Raw genomic sequence first — 22,727 nt, forward strand, 5'->3', positions numbered from 1 at the left:
AATTCATCAGACAAATTCCACTCTGGACATGAAACAGCCATGATGTCGATCTATGGTATTATGTCCTAGGGGATGGTTGGCCTTATCCCATATAAAACCCTGGTAAGATCTGGGATGGTTGGCCTTATCCCATATAAAACCCTGGTAAGATCTGGGATGGTTGGCCTTATCCCATATAAAACCCTGGTAAGGTGTGGGATGGGGAGTCCAACATTTACAGAATCAGCTATTGGTACCTTAACACCACCACCCACCGGCACATGGCCTTGTGGTAAGGCGTCCGCCCCGTGATCGGGAGGTCGTGGGTTCGAACCCCGGCCGGGTCATACCTAAGACTTTAAAATTGGCAATCTAGTGGCTGCTCTGCCTGGCGTCTGGCATTATGGGGTTAGTGCTAGGACTGGTTGGTCCGGTGTCAGAATAATGTGACTGGGTGAGACATGAAGCCTGTGCTGCGACTTCTGTCTTGTGTGTGGCGCACGTTATATGTCAAAGCAGCACCGCCCTGATATGGCCCTTCGTGGTCGGCTGGGCGTTAAGCAAACAAACAAACAAACAAACAAACCTTAACACCAAAATGTTTTTCAGTGTTTTTTGTTTAATTTTAAAGTTTTGATTTAAACAAGATTTTCTCCACATGTGGTAAGGACACGTACGAACTCAAGAAAAACTCATATATTACGTGACCCAGCTAAATGTAAAATTGCACGGATAGTCGGAAGGACTGTGCCTTTAATTGTTTCTTTTGTTTTTATAGCACAGCATATATAACTGTACCAGAGTGGCAAGCTAACATTAATTCTTTGCACACTGCAACACTCAAGTCATACACTCAGTATACTACCTGTCACGAATTAATCACCACAGCTTATACTGTTATAGCAGTAGCAGCAACGACGACGATGTGTTGTGTTGTGCTATGTTATGAACCGCTCACCCACACCAAATAAAACAGGCCCCGCAACTCCGGAGCGGAGCTAAAAATAGCCTGTTGCGACGAAGACGGTGTGCATATCTTGGTGTCGCAGGGTTAGCCCTGGCCAAGCAAGGCGCATTGGTTCTGTAGCTGTGTTGCTGTGTGTCAGACTGTGTTAACGTGTGCCGTTGAATGGCCGAAGGGGGGAAACACGGTGGGACCCACTATCCCAGCCACAGCTCTCCACTTAACGACAGGCCTTGGTTCTGGCACGACCGGGGGCTCTGTTTTTCTCTGATTACCTGACTAACTCGCTCGCTTACCTGGGCGGCTTGATTGTTACCTGGACGCGGGACAGGTATAGTGAGTGATGGTGGTGTTGGTGCAACGGCACGTTTGTGTCGGTGTGTGCAGTGATCAGTGTGGTTAAAGTGTCTCGTTCAGTATATCGATCTTCGGTTCTACCTGGCCTACCCGTTCTGTCCACAACGTTGTAGTTGTTGTCACGTACCGGCCACCCGTCCGTCACGCCTGGCTGGACACGCACTCGGTCATTCCGGACCTTTCCCCCCCACCCGTGTCAACCAAAGACCTAACCATGCGTTTCAAGTCAAGCCACGGTGACTGACTCACACCTGAGCTATCTTACTTACCTGTGTTAGCTTTAGTTTACCTGTGCCAGACATCAGCAGCAGTTGAAGGTATAAAGTGCTGCGCGTGGCTAAAGGACCGCCTTGCATCCCAGTACCCGTGTTACCTGTGCCTACCTGTGTTAACTGTACTTACCTGTGTTATATTTACAACACGTGCAGTAGAGAATACATGTGAGGTTCGTGGTTGCCAGGACTTCTACCCAGTACGTGAATTACCTTTACCCTACCTGTGTTACCTGAATAACGTAAACTACCTTTACCCTACCTGTGCTACCTTTACCTACCTGTGCCTACCTTTTACCTGACCTGTGCCAAGACTGCAAGCACCAGCAGCCGTAGCCAGATGTGGCGTGTGGTTGCATACCGCCCACCTACCTGAGTTACCTTTAACCTACCTGTGTTACCTATTACTATCCTGTGCCTACCGTTGGCCTTACCTGGGCCAAGTGTGCAGCAGTAGCAGTAGCAAGGATACAAGTGTGGCGTGTGGCTACCTACTCCCGCAGTACCCGAGTTACCTTAAACCTACCCGTGGTACTTTTTACCTACCTGCGTTACCTTTACCTACCTTGCCTACCATTGCCTTACCTGTGCCAAGACTGCAAGCAGCAGCAGCAGCAGCAGCCAGGTGTGGCGTGTGGCTGCCTGCTCCCCCAGTACCGGCACGGCTGTGCAGCAGAGACTTGGGAGTGTGTCGAGTAAACAGCCAGTTGTTCGGTAAGTAAATGACACCCCCTATACCTGTCCCCTCCGACGGCCTTTTTGCCAATCTGCATGTTTGTTCTCTGGCAACTTGAACTTTGGCGCACAGACGCCGCTGTTTGCACGGGGCAAAGGAACCGATGGCCGAGCCCCTTAACGGCCAGGGAATTTAGAGCTGTAAGCAAAAGGTTAGAGGAAAACATGGCAGTCTGGGCAGCAAATGGAATGTTTAAATATAACAATGGTTGCTGAGTGCAGCGCGTTACTCACTTTCTTGTCAGAGGTACGTGAAGTGTCAACAGTAGGAAGATGCCGGCGAGACTGGTTGGTGGCTGCTGAGTAATGGCTTGTATGTCTTGAGCGTGTCACATCTCGCTGGAGATGGTCAAAAAAGGTCTTGCTGTTTAGTTTGTCAATGGTGGTAAAGCCAGTCCGTCTGGCTCCCTCTCTCCCCCCGAGAGCTCTGTACATAATGTAAAGACAGGTTGTATCTCAAAGTGCGTTGCCTGAAAAATCTGGGGGTTTCTAAAATAAAGTACCAACATATTCCCGTCGCTGTCTTTCTCTGTCTGTCTTTCTGTCTCAGTCTGTCTCAATATTTCTATGTCTGTCTGTCTGTCTGTCTGTGCCCCTTCTCTCTCTCGCCCCGCTCCACCTTTCTCTCTCTCTCGCCCCGCTCCACCTTTCTCTCTCTCTCGCCCCGCTCCACCTTTCTCTCTCTCTCGCCCCGCTCCACCTTTCTCTCTCTCTCGCCCCGCTCCACCTTTCTCTCTTTTTCTTTCCACCTGGTTTAAACAAGATTTTATTAAAGAAATACAGGGTGGCATGTATATGCGATACAGACATTTGTGACCACACAACAAGCTAAGCTTATATTAAGTGTGGTTATAAATATGTACATCTAGATAGGAAATATTATTTCACGTGATGTCAAGGTCAGAGAATTGCTCATACCCTTATTAGAAATGTAAAACAGACAAGATACATTTTTTACAAAAAAAGAAGAAAAAATATAACAAAAGAATTATCGGGGAGATATGAGTCGGTAAGGTGGGTATACAGGGGAGGGGGTCAGAGAGACGATGACTGTCACAGACTTGCCAATTAAATGTTTCTGCAGCAGCAATAATTTCGTCCAAAGTGTTGTCCAAACTAATTAAGCTGAGGTTAGTCATGTGAATACACAGAAAAACCTTAAGCAAGATTCACTCAAGCTTGACTTTCAGTAAAATCGTTAAGCAACATGACCTACCAATAATCAGATACTGGATCATTAACATGGTGACCACTGGGTAATCAAAATCTATCACTTAACCTTATAAAACTATGTACCTTTTCGAATATTTCCACCTCGCTTCTTATACTCCTTCATTGTTTCGTCTGTCTGTCTGTCTGTCTGTCTGTCTGTTTCTCTCTGTCTCTCTCTGTCTCTGTCTCTCTGTCTCTGTCTCTCTGTCTCTGTCTCTGTCTCTGTCTCTCTGTCTCTCTCTCTCTCTCTCTCTCTCTCTCTCTCTCTCTCTCTCTCTCTCTCTCTCTCTCTCTCTGTTGTTTCATTGCAAACGGTCAACACCCTTACCCCCCCCTCCCCCCATCCCCACCCCACTCCAGTTTGTTCATGATCATCAAAGGATAAGAAGCCGTATATCAGTCATGCCTTCTTCTACTGCCTTTCATGTTTCTCTTCCTTCAACTATTCAGGTTCGTAGGTTATCTGGGGCAACTCCTTATTGACATTACACACCGTCTTCGCAATCGAACAGATGTCACGAACAATGAGCAAAGACAAAACGATGACACAGACAGTCAAACAATCATCAGCATACAATCAAACGCCGCGCATAAAGCTGGAGCTATGACAATCAAGCTGCGCAAAAGTGGGGCAGACAAATGTCGAGGCATTCCCGAGGGCGTACAGGGATCGATGGTTGGTGTATTACTGGTGTACACACGTGTCGCTCCCCCCTGCCCGTGAGTATTGACCATTACCTGGGATCCATAAACACCATGCACAACCACTCCACCCCTGTCTCCACACTGCAAACCAAACAACCTGAACCACAGGCTCGATATTACAGCGCTACCTGCAATGTAAGGCCCCTGTGACAAGAGGACACTTCGTTAACCCTGTCCTTTACCTGGGTCAAGTCGACTACGCGAAGTATGCTTCGCGAAGCTGGCCGCATGCAGGTTTAGTCCTGAGTAAAACGACTGCGCGAAGCTGGCCGCATGCAGGTTTAGTCCTGAGTAAAACGACTGCGCGAAGCTGGCCGCATGCAGGTTTAGTCCTGAGTAAAACGACTGCGCGAAGCTGGCCGCATGCAGGTTTAGTCCTGAGTAAAACGACTGCGCGAAGCTGGCCGCATGCAGGTTTAGTCCTGAGTAAAACGACTGCGCGAAGCTGGCCGCATGCAGGTTTAGTCCTGAGTAAAACGACTGCGCGAAGCTGGCCGCATGCAGGTTTAGTCCTGAGTAAAACGACTGCGCGAAGCTGGCCGCATGCAGGTTTAGTCCTGAGTAAAACGACTGCGCGAAGCTGGCCGCATGCAGGTTTAGTCCTGAGTAAAACGACTGCGCGAAGCTGGCCGCATGCAGGTTTAGTCCTGAGTAAAACGACGTCGCGAAGTCGACTCCGGGCTCAATTTAAGGACCGCAGTTACAGTGGTACCTACGATGAAGGGACACCTACGATGAAGGGACACCTATGGATGCAGTCAAAAATGTCTCTATTTATATTATCGGTGGTGAAATCAAATCAAATCAAACTGACGTTATAATCTGAAGCACGAGAAAACTACAACATTATGAACATTTAAATATAACACATTTTTGTATTGACAAGTACCAAGTATGACAGTAACACCTCATTACATATTCATACATACACAAAGACATACTAGACAAAGGGATGTTGTGTATTGAGAGGTGTTCTTTCATCCAAGAGGCCCTACATCGCAGGTAGCACTGCATAAGGACACACGTCTCCCTTTCGCCCTAGTCTTTGCTTGTTCTCTTACCTAAATTGAAGTATTCCTGCTATGAAGGAGGGCCTGTAACACAGGGAACGTTTTTGCTGGGTAACTCTAATGCAAGAGAGGACGCCTCTGAAAATCTGTTAAATACGTCATAGTTCCCTTGCCACGTGTAGTGTAAGGTGTGTCCGTTTAGAGGACAAATCTGAAGAGAGGACACATTCCCATGTCCCTTGGTCAGTTAACATTAATCATAGTTTTCTTGCAATCAAACGAAGCCATATATATATATAATTATATATTACATGTACAGCTGCTTCGTTTTTCATAATGATAGACCAAAGACAGTAGATATTATAATTCGTGTACGAACAGTTGCTTCGTTTTTCGCAGTGATAGACTAAAGACAGCGGAGAAAGTTTAATCACGGCGCACTTGGCTGCTGATCGATTAAATTTTTATCACCCTGGACTCAAAGTGTAGGCGTTATTGTCCCACCGGAAATGTAAAAAGTCGTGGAATTGATTTTTTCGCGGCCATGATGTCCGTAGAAATTAAGTATGTACAGCGCCTGTTGTTAAACATTATGTAGCATTTACAGTGGTACCTGCGATGAAAGGACACCCTTGGGACCAGCCAAAAGTGTCCCTAGATTGCAGGTGGCCTGTCACGACAGGTATATTTTGGCAGAGATAATAGACACATAGACAACAGAAGGTGTCCTTTTAAGGGAGTTGTCCGCTCATCAGAGGGGATATACATCGCAGGTACCACTGTAGTGGCGAAAAGAGCAGCCCAGTGTGAAAGGACGGAGCCATGAAAAGGTTCTTTTGAGTCGAGCCTGGGACACACGCGTACACACAAAGCCAGATATTCATCATATTATTGTCCTCAGGGCAATGACTGATAATGTGAGATGTTCAGGGTAGATAATGTGAGATGTTCAGGATAGATAATTAAACTTTTTCAGGGTAGATTTTCTATGGTCGTTGACATGAATGGCCGAATGGGGCGATAAAATCAACACGCGCACACAGTTCACAGTGGCTATGACTGTCATCTGGCTGAACTTGTGCGTTTTTTAAGTGAACATAATCTCTGGGACGAAAATGTGTATCAATCAACTTGGGCAAACCCATTAACCTTACCTCTACTAAACATTTAGCTTTAAAATTCCTTACTGTAATTTACAAACACCGCATACCTGTTACCCGCTGACTATGCTCGTTCGCTCTTTGCGATCAACCTAGGTATGCTGTTGAAAACCAGAGTTATTTAGGAGGGTGTAGCTTGGCGCTAACCCTCCAGTCTACCTCAGCTTTAATTGCCGTGTTTTCTGTCGCGTCTGGCAGTGTGTGGGTGCAGTGTCCGAATACGAAGGTCTAATTGAAATCAACATACTACAAATAAGGAAAAACACATTCAGGAAACTCTTGGTTTCAGACACTTGAAATGTTAACAGACACAAAATAACTCTCTCTTCGCATGCCTTGTCATTGTCAGTCGCGCTTTTTTACGCACCCACGCACGCACACACACACCCACACACACACACACACACACACACACAAACACGCACACACACACACACCAGGGCCGGACTACCGGGGGTGTTATGGGGGTTGCGCAACCCCCCCCCCCCCCCCCCTAGCCTAAACATGTACCTCACTTATTTAAAACATTTTTTATTATTGTTTATTTTATGCCGTTTCATGCAAGGAGCGACCATTTTGCTATCTCAGAATATGACTTACCCATCAGCTTCAGGGGGCTTCGCCCCCTGACCCCCACTGGCAACCCCCCCCCCCTCCTCTTAGCCTAGTCCGGCCCTGCACACTAACGCACACATACTCACACACACACACACACACACACAATCACATTTTAAATTGCCTCGGCGTAGATAGTAGTCAATCAGGTCACGTCTTGAGAGACACATTTTCAACTCAAAATACACCAATACTCTACGTGCCACGGAGAGCCATCACTGGATGATAATACGTTGGTTCGTGCTACGTTGTAAAGCAGCTCGTTACACGAATGGAAACGTAGCTGTAAATTAAAGATGTGCAAACGACAGCGCTGAGTGGACTTGTCTAAAGTAAATACACTTCATACAGACCCAGAGTGCATAGCACCCGAATATAAAGGTGAAGAATACAGTCAAACATACCTCGTGTACCTTGTATACCTTTTACCCACCCTTTTTTAGGCCCCGAATGCATCGGATTCGTTGATATCAGTAGCTCAAGAATGCCGCACTCCGTCAAACCTCTTGTATCTCCCCCCCCCCCCCCCCTTCCTCCCCTCCCCCCCTAACACTTCAAACAGTCCGGCCTTCTTCAGGCTTCGAGTGCATAGGACTTGTGGATTGAGAGATGTAGAATACTGTCGAGTTTACCTTTGTGTATCTTATGACACCCCCTCCAGGTATTACTAACATAGTCATAGGACTCGAGTTGTGGATATAAAGTCAAGCGTACGGCCGGTTTCCGTGTAACCATCACCCCAACCCAGCCCTCCCCTTCCAGCAGTGAGTACAAGGATTCGTGCAATACAGCCTATGGTACCTGATGGAACAACCTGGACAGGTCTGTGGTAGTGTACGATATTAAAAAAAAACAAGTCGCGAAAAGCGAAATTACTACATTTAGTCAAGCTGTGGAACTCACAGAATGAAACTGAACGTAGTCCACCGCTAGTGCAAAAGGCAGTGAAAGTGACGAGCCTGTTTGGCGCGGTAGCCGTTGCGCTGTGCTTCATAGCACGCTTTACTGTACCTCTCTTCGTTTTAAGTTTCTGAGCGTGTTTTTAATCCAAACATATCATATCTATATGTTTTTTGGAATCAGGAACCGACAAGGAATAAGATGAAATTGTTTTTAAATCGATTTCGGAAATTTAATTTTGATCATAATTTTTATATTTTTAATTTTCAGAGCTTGTTTTTAATCCAAATATAATATATTTATATGTTTTTGGAATCAGAAAATGATAAAGAATAAGATGAACGTAAATTTGGATCGTTTTAAAAAACAAATTTTTGTTTACAATTTTTAGATTTTTAATGACCAAAGTCATTAATTAATTTTTAAGCCACCAAGCTGAAATGCAATACCGAAGTCCGACCTTTGTCGAAGATTGCTTGGCCAAAATTTCAATCAATTTGATTGAAAAATGAGGGTGTGACAGTGCCGCCTCAACTTTTACAAAAAGCCGGATATGACGTCATCAAAGACATTTATCGGAAAAAAGAAAAAAAATTCCGGGGATATCATTCCCAGGAACTCTCATGTAAAATTTCATAAAGATTGGTCCAGTAGTTTAGTCTGAATCGCTCTACACACACACACGCACAGACAGACACACACACACACACACACATACACCACACCCTCGTCTCGATTCCCCCCTCTACGTTAAAACATTTAGTCAAAACTTGACTAAATGTAAAAAGATATCTTTGACTATCGGGATTTCAGATGATTTTATGTGAGCTTGTTCCTATGCCAAAGTCAAGCATACATCGTGCAATAGGCTGACCACAAACCTACCCCAGCCAAACCCCTCCCCACCTTATCCTTGAACGGCGGTCTGTTGCCGGTAAGTGTGTGTGTGTGTGTAGGGGGGTGTCTACACACACACACACACACACACACAACCACAACCACACACACACGCAAACACATATATACTCACCCCCCCCCCCCGACCCCACCCCCACACCACCACAACCACCCCCCCCCCCCCACACACACACACACACACACACACAAGCAAAATGTGGTTTGTAGCCCACACAAGGACAGACGGAGGAAGGGTCTGAACTGTGTATACACCCACTCAAAAGCGCGTCATAGCTCTAGCCATAAAAAGAGGGTAGGACAAAGAGATATTATGGCAACATTTATCCCTCTATCTACGGCGGTGAATATTTGATGCGTCATAATATCGCCTGTTTGTACCGTACAAAACCGCCTACCTTCCACACCTTTATACGCCGCATTCTAACTGGGTCACATACTCCACCTTTTGAATACCTCTTCTGCCTATACTACAAAACTCCTAGTCTCTCATGAAAATGTTCAGTGTTGAAGTAAAGTGTCAATGACATAGGTTGACGTGAAGTGTGCCAATGCGTGATACAGATTTTCGTAATATCGTAAGTTTTCTTATTCTTCTTCGTATAAATAACGTACGTTTTATTATTCACATAATTATCAATATTACAATTATAAGTATAAAAACAATTTTACAAGCCTACGGTTTATAGCCTAGTGGTGTGTTCAAAATAGAATAACATCTAGTGATAATTCCGTGTCTGATATCTCAACCGATCACTTTCACAATCGGTAACATTATATGTTTCAAACTAAGTTAGTTTCTTTGTTGTTGTTGTTGTTGTTGTTGTTGTTGTTGTTGTTGTTGTTGTTGTTGTTGTTGTTGTTGTTGTTGTTGTTGTTGTTTTTGTTGTTGTTGCTGCTGTTGCTGTTCTTGTTGTTCTTGTTGTTCTTGTTGTTCTTGTTCTTGTTTTTGTATTGCTGGAAGTTGTGATATTGCAGTAGGGACATTTAGGCTTAAGCAGATTTCTTGTGAACGACTAAAATGTAAATTTGACAGCAGCAACGTTTGGAAAGGCCGGAGTCTAGCTTGTTACCCTTTGACGATAAGTTTCCTTGCATTACATATAATAATCAATTACTGTCAAGTGTAGTATTGTTAATTTTCTTTCGATGTCTCTGCTCCGTTTTCACCTCATACACACACACACCAACACACACACACACACACACACACACACACACACACACACACACCTACACACCTACACACACATACAGACACACACGCACACGCACACACACACATACACACACAGATAATTGATCACACCGCAGGGCAGTATGGCCAATCAATACAGAGCCATTAAGACAGGTTGCCGCACGTGTCCGTTTCTATCCATACAGCACGTGCTACAAACAGCGACACCAAAACAGGTTTCTCTGGAAGGCTATTATCGTAATCTTGCCCTCCAGCGGTGTTGTTGCGAAGAGAACAGAGAACAGGCATCACATTTATTTTTGTGGTCTTGGCTGAATACACCTGTCTATAACCTTCCGCACAGCTTGCACGACATAGGGCCTACACAGCGACGCCAAAACAGGTTTCACTGGCAACATAAACAGTATGTGTGTGTGTCACTGATGTTGTAATCTTTTTTCCACATTCTACTACTGTGTGACTTCAAGGACAAGTGAAACGATATTAATTGTCATTTCTGTGGTCAGTTTTCGTATCCTTGCGATTATGTTATATTGTGTGTTTACGCAAGGAGCAGAGAGTTCGTGGATAGTTCTATTTTTAAAAGGCTGTTGTTTGACCTCTTTGTTCTACTGTTGTCTTATTCATTGCAAGGGGAAACAAACGGATGTGATAGCCATTATTTCAACCCGTCTCTGATTTTTATTTGTGTGATTCCACAGCACACAGTAACATAAAAACTGGGTTTTCTGGCAGTGTAGTCTACCTGATGTCTGGTGATCATGCTGCGTTGTGGTGTTAGTGCAGGAAGAACAGAGCACATGTATTTCATCAATAAAACCTGGTACTTTTTACATTTAGTCAAGTTTTGACTAAATGTTTTAACGTAGAGGGGGGAATCGAGACGAGGGTCGTGGTGTATGTGCGTGCGTATGTGTGTGTGTCTGTCTGTCTGTCTGTGTGTGTGTGTAGAGCGATTCAGACTAAACTACTGGACCGATCTTTATGAAATTTGACATGAGAGTTCCTGGGTATGAAATCCCCGAACATTTTTTCATTTTTTTGATAAATGTCTTTGATGACGTCATATCCGGCTTTTCGTGAAAGTTGAGGCGGCACTGTCACGCCCTCATTTTTCAACCAAATTGGTTGAAATTTTGGTCAAGTAATCTTCGACGAAGCCCGGACTTCGGTATTGCATTTCAGCTTGGTGGCTTAAAAATTAATTAATGACTTTGGTCATTAAAAATCTGAAAATTGTAAAAAAAAATAAAAATTTATAAAACGATCCAAATTTACGTTCATCTTATTTTCCATCATTTTCTGATTCCAAAAACATATAAATATGTTATGTTTGGATTAAAAACAAGCTCTGAAAATTAAATATATAAAAATTATTATCAAAATTAAATTGTCGAAATCAATTTAAAAACACTTTCATCTTATTCCTTGTCGGTTCCTGATTCCAAAAACATATAGATATGATATGTTTGGATTAAAAACACGCTCAGAAAGTTAAAACAAAGAGAGGTACAGAAAAGCGAGCTATCCTTCTTAGCGCAACTACTACCCCGCTCTTCTTGTCAATTTCACTGCCTTTGCCATGAGCGGTGGACTGACGATGCTACGAGTATACGGTCTTGCTGAAAAATGGCATTGCGTTCAGTTTCATTCTGTGAGTTCGACAGCTACTTGACTAAATGTTGTATTTTCGCCTTACGCGACTTGTTTACTTTATGGTTGTAGCTGCACAAGTATTGCGACACGAAAACAGGTTTCTCTCAAATAACTGCCGTTTAGCTTTTACTGTTATGTTATATGAAGTCTCATATCGCGCGCATATCTCCAGACTCGGACTCAAGGCGCAGGGATCTATTTATGCCGTGTGAGATGGAATTTTTTTTACACAATACATCACGCATTCACATCCACCAGCAGATCGCAGCCATTTCGGCGCATATCCCACTTTTCACGGCCTATTATTCCAAGTCACACGGGTATTTTGGTGGACATTTTTTTTATCTATGCCTATACAATTTTGCCAGGAAAGACGTCAATCGTGGGATCTTTAACGTGCACACCCCAATGTAGTGTACACGAAGGGACCTCGGTTTTTCTTCTCATCCGAAAGACTAGCACTTGAACCCACCACCTAGGTTACTGCTGTGCTGTTGCAAAGAGAACGGTGGTCATTATTCAACCTGGTACTAGTGTGCTGTGTCACTGGTTCTACAACACATCCAGTGCAACGAAAACAGGTTTCTCTGGCACTATGACGGCAGTCTTTCTTCCTTGGGTGTTGTTGAAAGTAGTATAATTATGTAATAGTCAATTCTGTGTAACAATAACAGTAGGGTTGCTTGATTATGATCTATTAAAACTTTGGTCTTTGTCGTGTTTTCGTCGTATGGGACGGTCACAGATACATTCATACTGGTAGAAATAAAGGAGACACAGGCAGCAACGAGGGATGGCGTGGTTTATTCCACCATGATTCTTTCCCACACACAAAAACAGCAACGCAATACGTCGCGGATCTCGCACATTGACAATAGAATATACATTTGAGTGACGTCACAACATTGCAGTCTTATTTCAAGGTGGACCTAGAAGTAGAACGTGCACTGACATTTATTTCGATGTCACATTGCAAAGAAAACTCGTCATGATTGCAATCTCTTACTGACAGGCGGGGTGGTGGAGAACAACATGTAGAACGTGATGAAAATAGTAAAGAGGGTTCCAGCATCTAGCGGATCTGATAGAGATTATGACATGGAAGGTAAGACGGGATGAGCTAGGGAAGGAAGATATGCTTCCCATTTTGAATCATGTCTATGTATGCTACAGTGGAAAAGGTTTCTTTTCAGCTAGGTCGTTGACATGAGAGGGGGGAGGGGGGGGGGCTTCTGGGTGTAAAGGACGATTGTTCCTAGAGCTACTTTTGGTCATTTTCCCCTAAATGTTAAGTTTCTTCACATGCTTGGTCTGCTCTTACCGACCGTGCCGCAAGAAATCTCATTTGAGTGATAAGTAAATACCACACACTTGGAGAGGACAGCTGAGAGTGTATTATTTGTTGTGATGCTTGTCACTGAAGCTGCTTTGTACAGACTTGGGAGTTTGTTGGCACAGTAGAACCTCTTCTCTGAGGACGTTTTGATTTAATATCATTCTTTTCAGTTATTGTGCGATTGCATCTTCTTATTTACTTACGTTTTACGAATAATAAGATCTGAAATGTCCAGCCTCTAAATAAGATCACAAATGTCCAGGGTTTCTGACGTTTTGAAGCAGGAGAACTTGTGTATTCAGTTGGCGACAACATCCACCCCCTTAGCGTGTCATTGGTAAGGGGAGCCCACGTTTGACAAACTGTGCGATTAATCCTGTGTCCACAGCCTCGCCTCGTCGTGTGTAGACACAGGCCCTAGATCCGAGTGCATCACTCTGTTAGCATGCACAGCACGTTACGTAAGTGCATCGTCGCTTTGACTTCACCGTGGATTGACTTCACCGTGGGTCGTTATTCTTGCTATGACACTGCAAGGTTCTAATTTCAACACCTTCCGTTTGCTGTTGGGAGCTGAGGGGGATGAAAATGATGGTCTCAGATTATGAAAAGTATATGGATTATATGGATTATATTCAGAATGTGAGCAAACAAAACCGTTAGAATGTATATGTTAGTGTGTGTGTGTGTGTGTGTGTGTGTGTGTGCGTGTGTGTGTGTGTGTGTGTGTGTGTGTGTGTGTGTGTGTGTGTGTGTGTGTGATGGGTATCGCACATGAAACAGGTGCGTGTGTCTGTCTGTCTGTATGTATGTATGTCTCTGTTTGTCTGTCTGTCTGTCTCTGTGTGTCTGTTTGTTTATTATGCACGCCTGCCTCTGTCTGTTGGTCAGTTTTCAAGTTGTCGGTCGGTTTGCTTGTGTGTGTTTTCAGGAGGGGCCAAACCTAATCTTGTGTCTGTCCACCTGTTCGCCCCTGTATCTGCTTCTCTCTCTCTGTTTCTCTGTTTGTCTGTGTGTTTTGGAGCAAAGACTACTTAGTTTGTGTGTTGAAGGCGAAGGCACTGCTAATGGCTGTGTTTGTTCTAGCGGGCAGCGCTAATTGCTGTGAGGGCATGCGAGTCGTAGCGATAACCTGAGCTGTTACAATAATTTTATGTGACCGCTCACAAGATAACCGTACATTGCAATAGTTTTTCAAAATGAGGTTTTGTCATGTACTAGGATGCTGCTTAACATTATGCAATCAAACCCACTGAATGCATCTTTCTTACTATGAAAATAAGATGTTCAAAACCTACGTTTGTGGGAATTTTACTGAAAGTGTTCAAAATTTACAGGATTAAAGGGTTTGTAATCAGAACACCTGTTTCGTTTGTGTGTGTGTGTGTGTGTGTGTGTGTGTGTGTGTGTGTGTGTGTGTGTGTGTGTGTGTGTGTGTGTGTGTGTGTGTGTGTGTGTGCTTTAGTTTTGCAAACACTTTTGCTATTCTAGTTTTGCAAACACTTTTGCTATTCGCATAATTTCGACCCTGGATAACTAAAAACAATTCCGACATGTAAATACAAAAAACAGTAAATGTTCACATCTGGACGGTTACTTGTACTTGTGCACATAGTAAAAACTAAGAAGTATGTATAAACTATATATCAGAGATCATGAATGTTCTCGTCGTTATGCATATTGCAGGGCGAACAAATTCTAATAGCTGTGGTTTCTGTTTCAGATGATGGCGGAGGCTGACACAGTGTCCAACGCGTCATCCACGCTGTCCTCGGACATCCCGGGCCTGTCGTCACTGGGCGACATCGCCGTGACGTCAGACGGGGCATTCGGGGAGGACTCGGACAGCGAGCTGCAGGCCGCAGCTGACCGCCTTGACACGGCCTTGACCTTGGAGCCTGACGCGGACATCCAGACTACCCTTGGCAGCATGCAGGACAGTGACTCAGTAGGCGCCGCTTCCACCTCCTCTTCCAGCGCACGTGACCCCCACGACCACAACGACAGCGACTCTGACGACACCGACCACGACCACGACGAAGACGAGGACCACAAAGACCAGAAGGACAATGACGTGGACAAGGATAAGAGTGACGTCACAGCGGTCCACAACGGTCCGGATAAAAACGGCGGTGCAAAAGACAAGGTCGACAAGAACGGTACAGACTCTAAAAGCGCCAAGCCCAAGAAGGAGAAAGATGGAAGCAAGAAAGAGAAAGATGGTAGCAAGAAGAGGAAAAACCCTCTCAGACTCTTGAAGAAGCTGACCAAGTTCGACAAGCCCAAGAAGAAAGAGCAGAACAGCTTCTCCGAGTTCGAGCAGGTGCGCATCGACAAACTGCCTCAGGTGTTCGTGGCCAAGTACCTGGGCATGCGCGAGGTGCGCGGCTTCTGTGGCCTGCACCACGTGAGGAAGCCGGTGGACGAGATGGTGCAAAAGGTGCAGACGTCGCTGGAGAGCAAGGAGCCGGTGGAGCTGCCCCTGGTCTACGTCGTGGTCTCCCCGCGCGGTCTGGACATCAGGGAACACAAGCTGAACAAGCAGAAGGAGAAGCTTCCTGTGGGCATGGTGCCCATCGACTTCATCTCCTACGGCGTGCAGGACATCAAGTACTGGCGGGTCTTCACCTTCATCGTGGTGCGCGAGCTCTCCTCGCGCTCCAAGGTTACCGAGTGTCACGCCTACCTGTGTGACTCCTCCCTCAACGCACGCAAGATGGCGCTGTCGCTGGGAGCCTCCTTCAAGGTGTACTCTCGCACTCTCAAGAAAGACGGCAAAGTCCACAACTTTCAGGTCGAGCTGCGGCCTCCCGACGCCTTGGCTGATTCTTTGGCAGAGGAAGACGCGTAGCAGGAACGTAAACGATGGACGTCGGAATAAATGGGGTGTGGTGTACAGTCTCAGACACGTCAACAAAATCTTGTTTACCCAACGCCTTTGACGCTGAGGACGTAATGGCGCATCGCGTGTGTCTAAACGACGACCCCGTCAAGTCTGAAGCCTCACATTGATTGGGCGAAGTTTACTTTGTGAATATTCTACTTCGCGAAACTGGCTGCATGGCGTTTTTGCAGGAGTTTTAGGTAGAAAAACATCACGAAGTCGACTTCGGGCTCAATGAGGGACAGCCTTGAGAAGCAAAAGACCAAGAGAACAACTTTCAGGTCGAGCTTAGCCCACTGGTGCCTTGGCTGATTCCTTGACAGAGGAAGACGCACTGCATGCCGTGGGGATGAGGGTGTCGTCACTTAGCCCACTGGTGCCTTGGCTGATTCCTTGACAGAGGAAGACGCACTGCATGCCGTGGGGATGAGGGTATCGTCACTTAGCCCACTGGCGCCTTGGCTGATTCCTTGACAGAGGAAGACGCACTGCATGCCGTGGGGATGAGGGTGTCGTCACTTAGCCCACTGGCGCCTTGGCTGATTCCTTGACAGAGGAAGACGCACTGCATGCCGTGGGGATGAGGGTGTCGTCACTTAGCCCACTGGCGCCTTGGCTGATTCCTTGACAGAGGAAGACGCACTGCATGCCGTGGGGATGAGGGTGTCGTCACTTAGCCCACTGGCGCCTTGGCTGATTCCTTGACAGAGGAAGACGCACTGCATGCCGTGGGGATGAGGGTGTCGTCACTTAGCCCACTGGCGCCTTGGCTGATTCCTTGACAGAGGAAGACGCACTGCATGCCGTGGGGATGAGGGTGTCGTCACTTAGCCCACTGGTGCCTTGGCTGATTCCTTGACAGAGGAAGACGCACTGCATGCCGTGGGGATGAGGGTGTCGTCACTTAGCCCACTGGTGCCTTGGCTGATTCCTTGACAGAGGAAGACGCACTGCATGCCGTGGGGATGAGGGTGTCGTCACTTAGCCCACTGGTGCCTTGGCTGATTCCTTGACAGAGGAAGACGCACTGCATGCCGTGGGGATGAGGGTGTCGTCACTTAGCCCACTGGTGCCTTGGCTGATTCCTTGACAGAGGAAGACGCACTGCATGCCGTGGGGATGAGGGTGTCGTCACTTAGCCCACTGGTGCCTTGGCTGATTCCTTGACAGAGGAAGACGCACTGCATGCCGTGGGGATGAGGGTGTCGTCACTTAAGTCGTGGGCATGTCAATAGTTAAACGATGGAGGACGCGGTGAAAAACTTTTAGTTGGTGTCGTGTCCTCCGGATGCTAACCTGGGGGCTTGACTGAAGATGACCCCGTGTAAATGCATATAATGGTCTTCGTGAATATGTGTGTTGTCAAATCCACACGGCTGCGTCAAAACTTCTAGAGTGTAGCAGCGGTCTCGTGATATACTCCTGAAGCCTTGACACACCCAAACAAGAGGGTCGTCGTTAATAAGAGTGCCTCACCGTAAACCAAAGTGAACAATGTTCAGACGGAACAAAAGCGCCTTGATGATTTAACTGACACTTTAGCACAGAGAGAACAATATGCAACCTCAACTTTAAAAGACGGTCGCTGCGATGTGTTTTCAACTTGTTATAGGCAGACCAGAAAACAGTACAATACGGAATGCGGATACCCTCAGGTGAAACGTTGGCAGATACGAGAAGACGCATATATCGCGTTTATAAAAGACGGTTGTCATGTCCTTGACGCACGAACATTTCCGTTGCTGCGTATGTGTATCTGACCGAATGCTTTGCCGAGTGTACCTTTTCGCTTCGAAAGGAAAACTCTGACGACGTAGCCATGGCAAGATGCCTTACTGATAGTCTATGAGCAGTAAGAAATAGTGCTACACGGTGTGGTACTATTATGTGCATTGCTGTGCTTCCTGACAGGACAAGTGGTGTTTGTGCGTCGTAATAGCGACATGCCTACTGCGTTAAATACGTGCAGACACATTGCAATGCGGTTTGACAGGTATCCAAGCCAAATGCTGGAACACCTGCGCATTAATATGGCTACGCACGTTTACCCCAACGTGTCTAGATAGAAATGTTGAAACATGCTGGTCAAGTGTGCTCATACATGTCTGAAGTGGTGGGTTTTTTTTCAGACGGTTGTGATCAGCTATGTTTTTCAGGATAGAGAGAACAAAACCTCATCGTCAAAAACGTGTTTGGTAGAATAGCAACCATGCAGGGAGGTACATCTTTAAAATGTAATGCTGAACAGCCTCGACATCTTGCCGCCGTTGCTACGGAAACTCCTGGACCTTTCTCCACGCAATGCTATGAACAATCGTCATGATCTGTTAAAGGCACACTCCTCTCGTGAAAACTGTTCGGCTCACCATCTCAACTCTGGTCAGACTGTGTTACTGGATAGGACCATCCCTCCACCTGGTCACTCACCAAAAATGAACACGATTGTTGTCTGTGCACAGTGGGAATTGTTTGAATGAATTGATTTCTTGAAAAGCCCCTGGTCGCCTTGACAACATTTGTTCATAAAAAAAATGGCCACTGTGCACAGAGAGCACCCAGTCAGTTCTGTTTGGGTCTTGTTATACAATGTCAAATTCTGGCCGGTGTAACACGAGAAAATTACTCCCACCAGATTTTAACTCCGGAGTAAACATTTCGTACGAAAATGTTACTCCCTTTACGAAAAAAGCACTCCCCCATTGCACGAGAAAATTACTCCCCAAGACAGGTGAGTTCCGAGTAAACATTTTGTTCAAAAATGTTACTCCCCTGACGAATAAATAACGAATAAATTACTTCACCTCAACACAAGCAATTTAACTTCCCATGCCATGTGTACGAAATTTATACTCCCTTGTCCCCTGTTAGTCTTGGTGGTGGAAGGGGTGGAGGGAGGGTAGCGCGACATTCGTTTGCGCGAGATTACTTATTGGCATTATCCCTTCGCCCGCATCCCATTTTTGCGTACGAGATTTTTTGTGGAAGTAAAAAAAATGGGGAGTAAAACTTTCGTGGAGGGAGTAATTTTTTCGTGCCTTGGGGAGTTCTTTTCTCGTACGAAAAGTGTACTCGGAGTAAGAATTTCGTACGAAATATTTACTCCGGAGTAAATTTTTCGTGGAGTAAACATGTCGTGTTACACCGGACCTGCGACGGTGCGCAGAGCTGTTTTCACGAGAAGGAGTATGCATTTAAAGTTTATGCTAGGTTTTAATAGTTAATATTTTGTTCAAACTGTGCTGCCCTGTAGAGCAGATTTTAGGCAATACAACCGTTGCGTTATTCAACAGTGACATGCTATGGCAACAGAACGTGAACATACGGGGTTATCTTATACATTTTACAGACAGTTTCACATTTTTGGGGCTAAATATCAACTCTGCTAAATGGAGATATTCTGTGACATTAATATGAATACCACTAATCAGCGAACAGAACGCACGCTCCACTAGGTTTTCGATATTGATTTAAAACGTTACCTGCTGTGCGAATATGGATTGCAAAGTTCGAGCGAGGAATGTTATTATTGCTTGCGCATATTATGCTGGTCTGCGTAGTTTGTTTTTACTAATTTTGCATTGTCAAAATAATCAGTTTTTTGTATCCCCAACACGCACGCCATTTGAGACTACAAGATCATGAAAATGGAAGAAATGAAGATACTGCCTAACGCATATATTTCAAGAGAGAAGTTTTTCTATGGGGCGGGGATATAGCTCAGTTGGTAGCGCGCTGGGTTTGTATTCAGTTGGCCGCTGTCAGCGTGAGTTCGATCCCAGGTTCGGCGGAAATTTATTTCACAGAGTCAACTTTGTGTGCAGACTCTCTTCGGTGTCCGAACCTCCCCCCGTGTACACTACATTGGGTGTGCACGTTAAAGATCCCACGATTGACAAAAGGGTCTTTCCTGGCAAAATTGCTTAGGCACAGTTAATAATTGTCTACCTATACCCGTGTGATTTGGAATAATAGGCCATGAAAGGTAAATATGCGCCGAAATGGCTGCAATCTACTGGCCGTATAAAATTTCATCTCACACGGCATCACTGCAGAGCGCCTAGAACTGTACCCACGGAATATGCGCGATATAAGACTCATTGATTGATAGATATAGGAATTAAACCTCTTGCTCGATTAATCGGGCAACACAAATTATGCCAAATGAAAAATAGGTACCTGGACATTTTTTTAAGCGAGGTGAAATAAATCCGTCTCATTCTAGGCATGCACGTTCAATGTTTTTGAAGAATTTTGAAAATATCATCCTTTGTGCCGTCTTGCGAAGTTCATTTTTCAATACTAATTTCGGTTTGAAAAATTCTTTGCAGAAAATCCTCTGAACTTTGCATGTGCCAAGCAAGTTTTAGACGAACAAAGAACATTAGCTTTTTCTTCTGTACAAATAAACTTTATCTGTGTCCTTGCTAGATTATCTGTCAAGAAAGAAAAGTGATTTTCTGAGGTTTGTAATTTTTACATTCGGAAAAAAAAAATGACTATGAAGATTGATATTTTCAAAAATGGCTTTATGTATTGTTTATTTTTTATAAGACTAACAAAAATCGAACTCACTAGTGATCAACACAGTAATCGATTAGGTGACAGGATAACACACAATAATAAAAAAAAAGCAATAAACACACATGTGTTAGAGCGGCGAGAAAATGTACATCATTAGAATTAATAGTGCACGGAAGGAATTATACCACGACCAGTCAGGTGCCTCGTTACTGGTTAAGTATATACTGCTTTCGATCTTTGATTTGTGTTTTATACAGGTAATGTGTACTCCTGAAACTGCTTGTTGCATATTTCTTTATATTATGCGAGTGCCAAGTTTGTTTTGTGGATACTGCTGTCAGTTCTTTTGTACAATTCCTATATTTTAACACACTGGAGAGGTTTCGTTTACCACGAATAATCAACTAAAACTTCGATTATTCATGTTTCAGATGTCTGAGATACTTGCTTTATAATTTCTGAACCTGTTATCTCTATTTCTTACTTACTAAAGTTCCTATGAAGTGAAACTTGAAGTCAAAGGGAGCTGCTAAGTGAGTATAACATTAAAAACGATATGTATACAGACAGGAGGCATGGACTTTCGTGGCCGTATTTCGTGGAAATCGTAACTTCTCTCGTCCTAGCAATCTCGTGCGAAGCCTCATTATTACCTCTGTTTTGTGTGTGTTTTTTTATGTACAAACACTTCTGTTATACATTGTGACACATTTGTGTTCGGTCTGCTACTGCTAAGTCAATCTCGGTTTTGGTGAGTTTCTTATTTAGACATTTGTGTTCACATGATATACGTGAACATATTGTTGTCACCAGGCGGTGGTGATGATTATGATATCACGTGATTCTTATACCCCCCCCCCCCCTTACACTTACATCAGAATTCCATTATTACACTCTTTAAAAAAAATACTTCAAAGAGCCTGTGTGTGCGTGTTATGGCTTTGTGCGACATCATGGATACATTTTAACTTCGTAACTATGAACATTAATTCTGGGGTGTCTCAGATTGTGGTTATAATCGTCAACGTATATATCGTAAGATTGGGATTTCAAATGTCAACGAAAGTTTGCAAAGGGAAGAAACGTGCTTAACGTGTTACATGTAAATGAACACTGCAAATATCTCAAGTATGACTCCTCATAGCCGATGGTGGGGAAAACGTAACCTCTCTGTTCAAAGTTCACGAGCATGTTTCGAACATCTAAAAGAGCAAGTCGAGGCAGTGTCGAGCTACGCAGTGCGGTATGTAACCATTTCACCGGTGACATTATACAGTCGGGGTGCTACACAAATACTTCAGATTTCTTTTGTCCCAAATTACCGGTTCTTGGACCCTTAATCCCCTGGCTGCCACTATGACAGGGAGTGGGGGGGGATGATTAGAATGGACAACAATGGGGGTGTACTGGTGGGGGGGGGGGGGGGTAGTGTGGCTGTGGAGAGAAGGAAATGGCAATGCGTTCTGAGCCATGTAGACACACATGAGACTCGTGTTCTTGAATCTGCTGCTTGGATAACGGATTACATGTACTACAAAACGCATGGAAGTCAGCTTGTCCTCTGACGTCAGTGGCGAAAACATGAGAAAACATGAGAGGGCCTATTTGACAGAAGGCGACGGTGTTCCAATACTGCGGTCATTTTCACTGCTGCTTTTTGTTCAGATTTAGTATAAATCTAAAAAGATACTCGTGTGAACACATGGTCTTAAATCAGCCCAGGAGCGGGGGTTGGGGTTTGTATAGTTGTGTCACTACACACCAAGGAATACCTTAAAATGTGTAACTGAACGTTTGGTTATTCAGAGTTGTAATTATATAGCAGTCCAGTAACCACTCTGATGAAGTTTTCTCGCGAATTTAACCCGATTAATTCCAAGGGATATTCGGTGTGTTATGATTCAGACACACCTGCAATTATTCAATCAAAAATGCTCCATAACTAGGCTAGTTGATTTAAAACATTTATGATTTCTGGTGTGTGATGACTTCATTGTAAACCCCAAACCGAACCGTGTAGCTTTTGGGGCCATTGTTTACGGTCTTGTGTTGTGTTTATCCCTTTGATTACGTAACACGCGCTACGCTCTTGTCTTTCCCATAAAACTGCCTTTCTATAGCTCATTTTCCCGGCTTGATTGGCCAAAATAAAAGGCTGCAGAATGCGAGCTAATCTGGTTTTCCCTGGATGAAAGAGAAAGACCAAATAGAGGGCTTACTTTGATTTCTTTAGATAGTCTCGCGACTTTGACAAGGGCTAAGCAAGGAAGTATTCTTGGGTTAAGTGTTAACCCCCAAGAATTTTCAT

The 22,727-nt window shown here is 44.7% G+C and overlaps 1 protein-coding gene across 2 annotated transcripts; it reads left to right on the top strand.

Moving 5' to 3' along the window:
* Positions 1-1,115: 1,115 nt before the first annotated feature.
* LOC138947670 (uncharacterized) lies at positions 1,116-16,325 on the top strand. 2 transcript variants are annotated; one of them, XM_070319198.1, is made up of 2 exons: positions 1,116-2,286; positions 14,738-16,325. In XM_070319198.1, exon 2 carries the CDS (start codon positions 14,738-14,740, stop codon positions 15,863-15,865), a length of 1,128 nt encoding a protein of 375 aa, XP_070175299.1. In that variant the 5' UTR covers positions 1,116-2,286; the 3' UTR covers positions 15,866-16,325. The 2 variants fall into 2 exon arrangements, with proteins under 2 accessions (XP_070175299.1, XP_070175298.1); XM_070319197.1 differs by lacking the exon at positions 1,116-2,286 and adding an exon at positions 9,178-9,402.
* The last annotated feature ends 6,402 nt before the right edge of the window (positions 16,326-22,727 follow it).

The sequence above is a fragment of the Littorina saxatilis genome, linkage group LG14 (assembly GCF_037325665.1).
Source record: "Littorina saxatilis isolate snail1 linkage group LG14, US_GU_Lsax_2.0, whole genome shotgun sequence".
Taxonomy (NCBI): Eukaryota; Metazoa; Mollusca; class Gastropoda; order Littorinimorpha; family Littorinidae; genus Littorina; species Littorina saxatilis.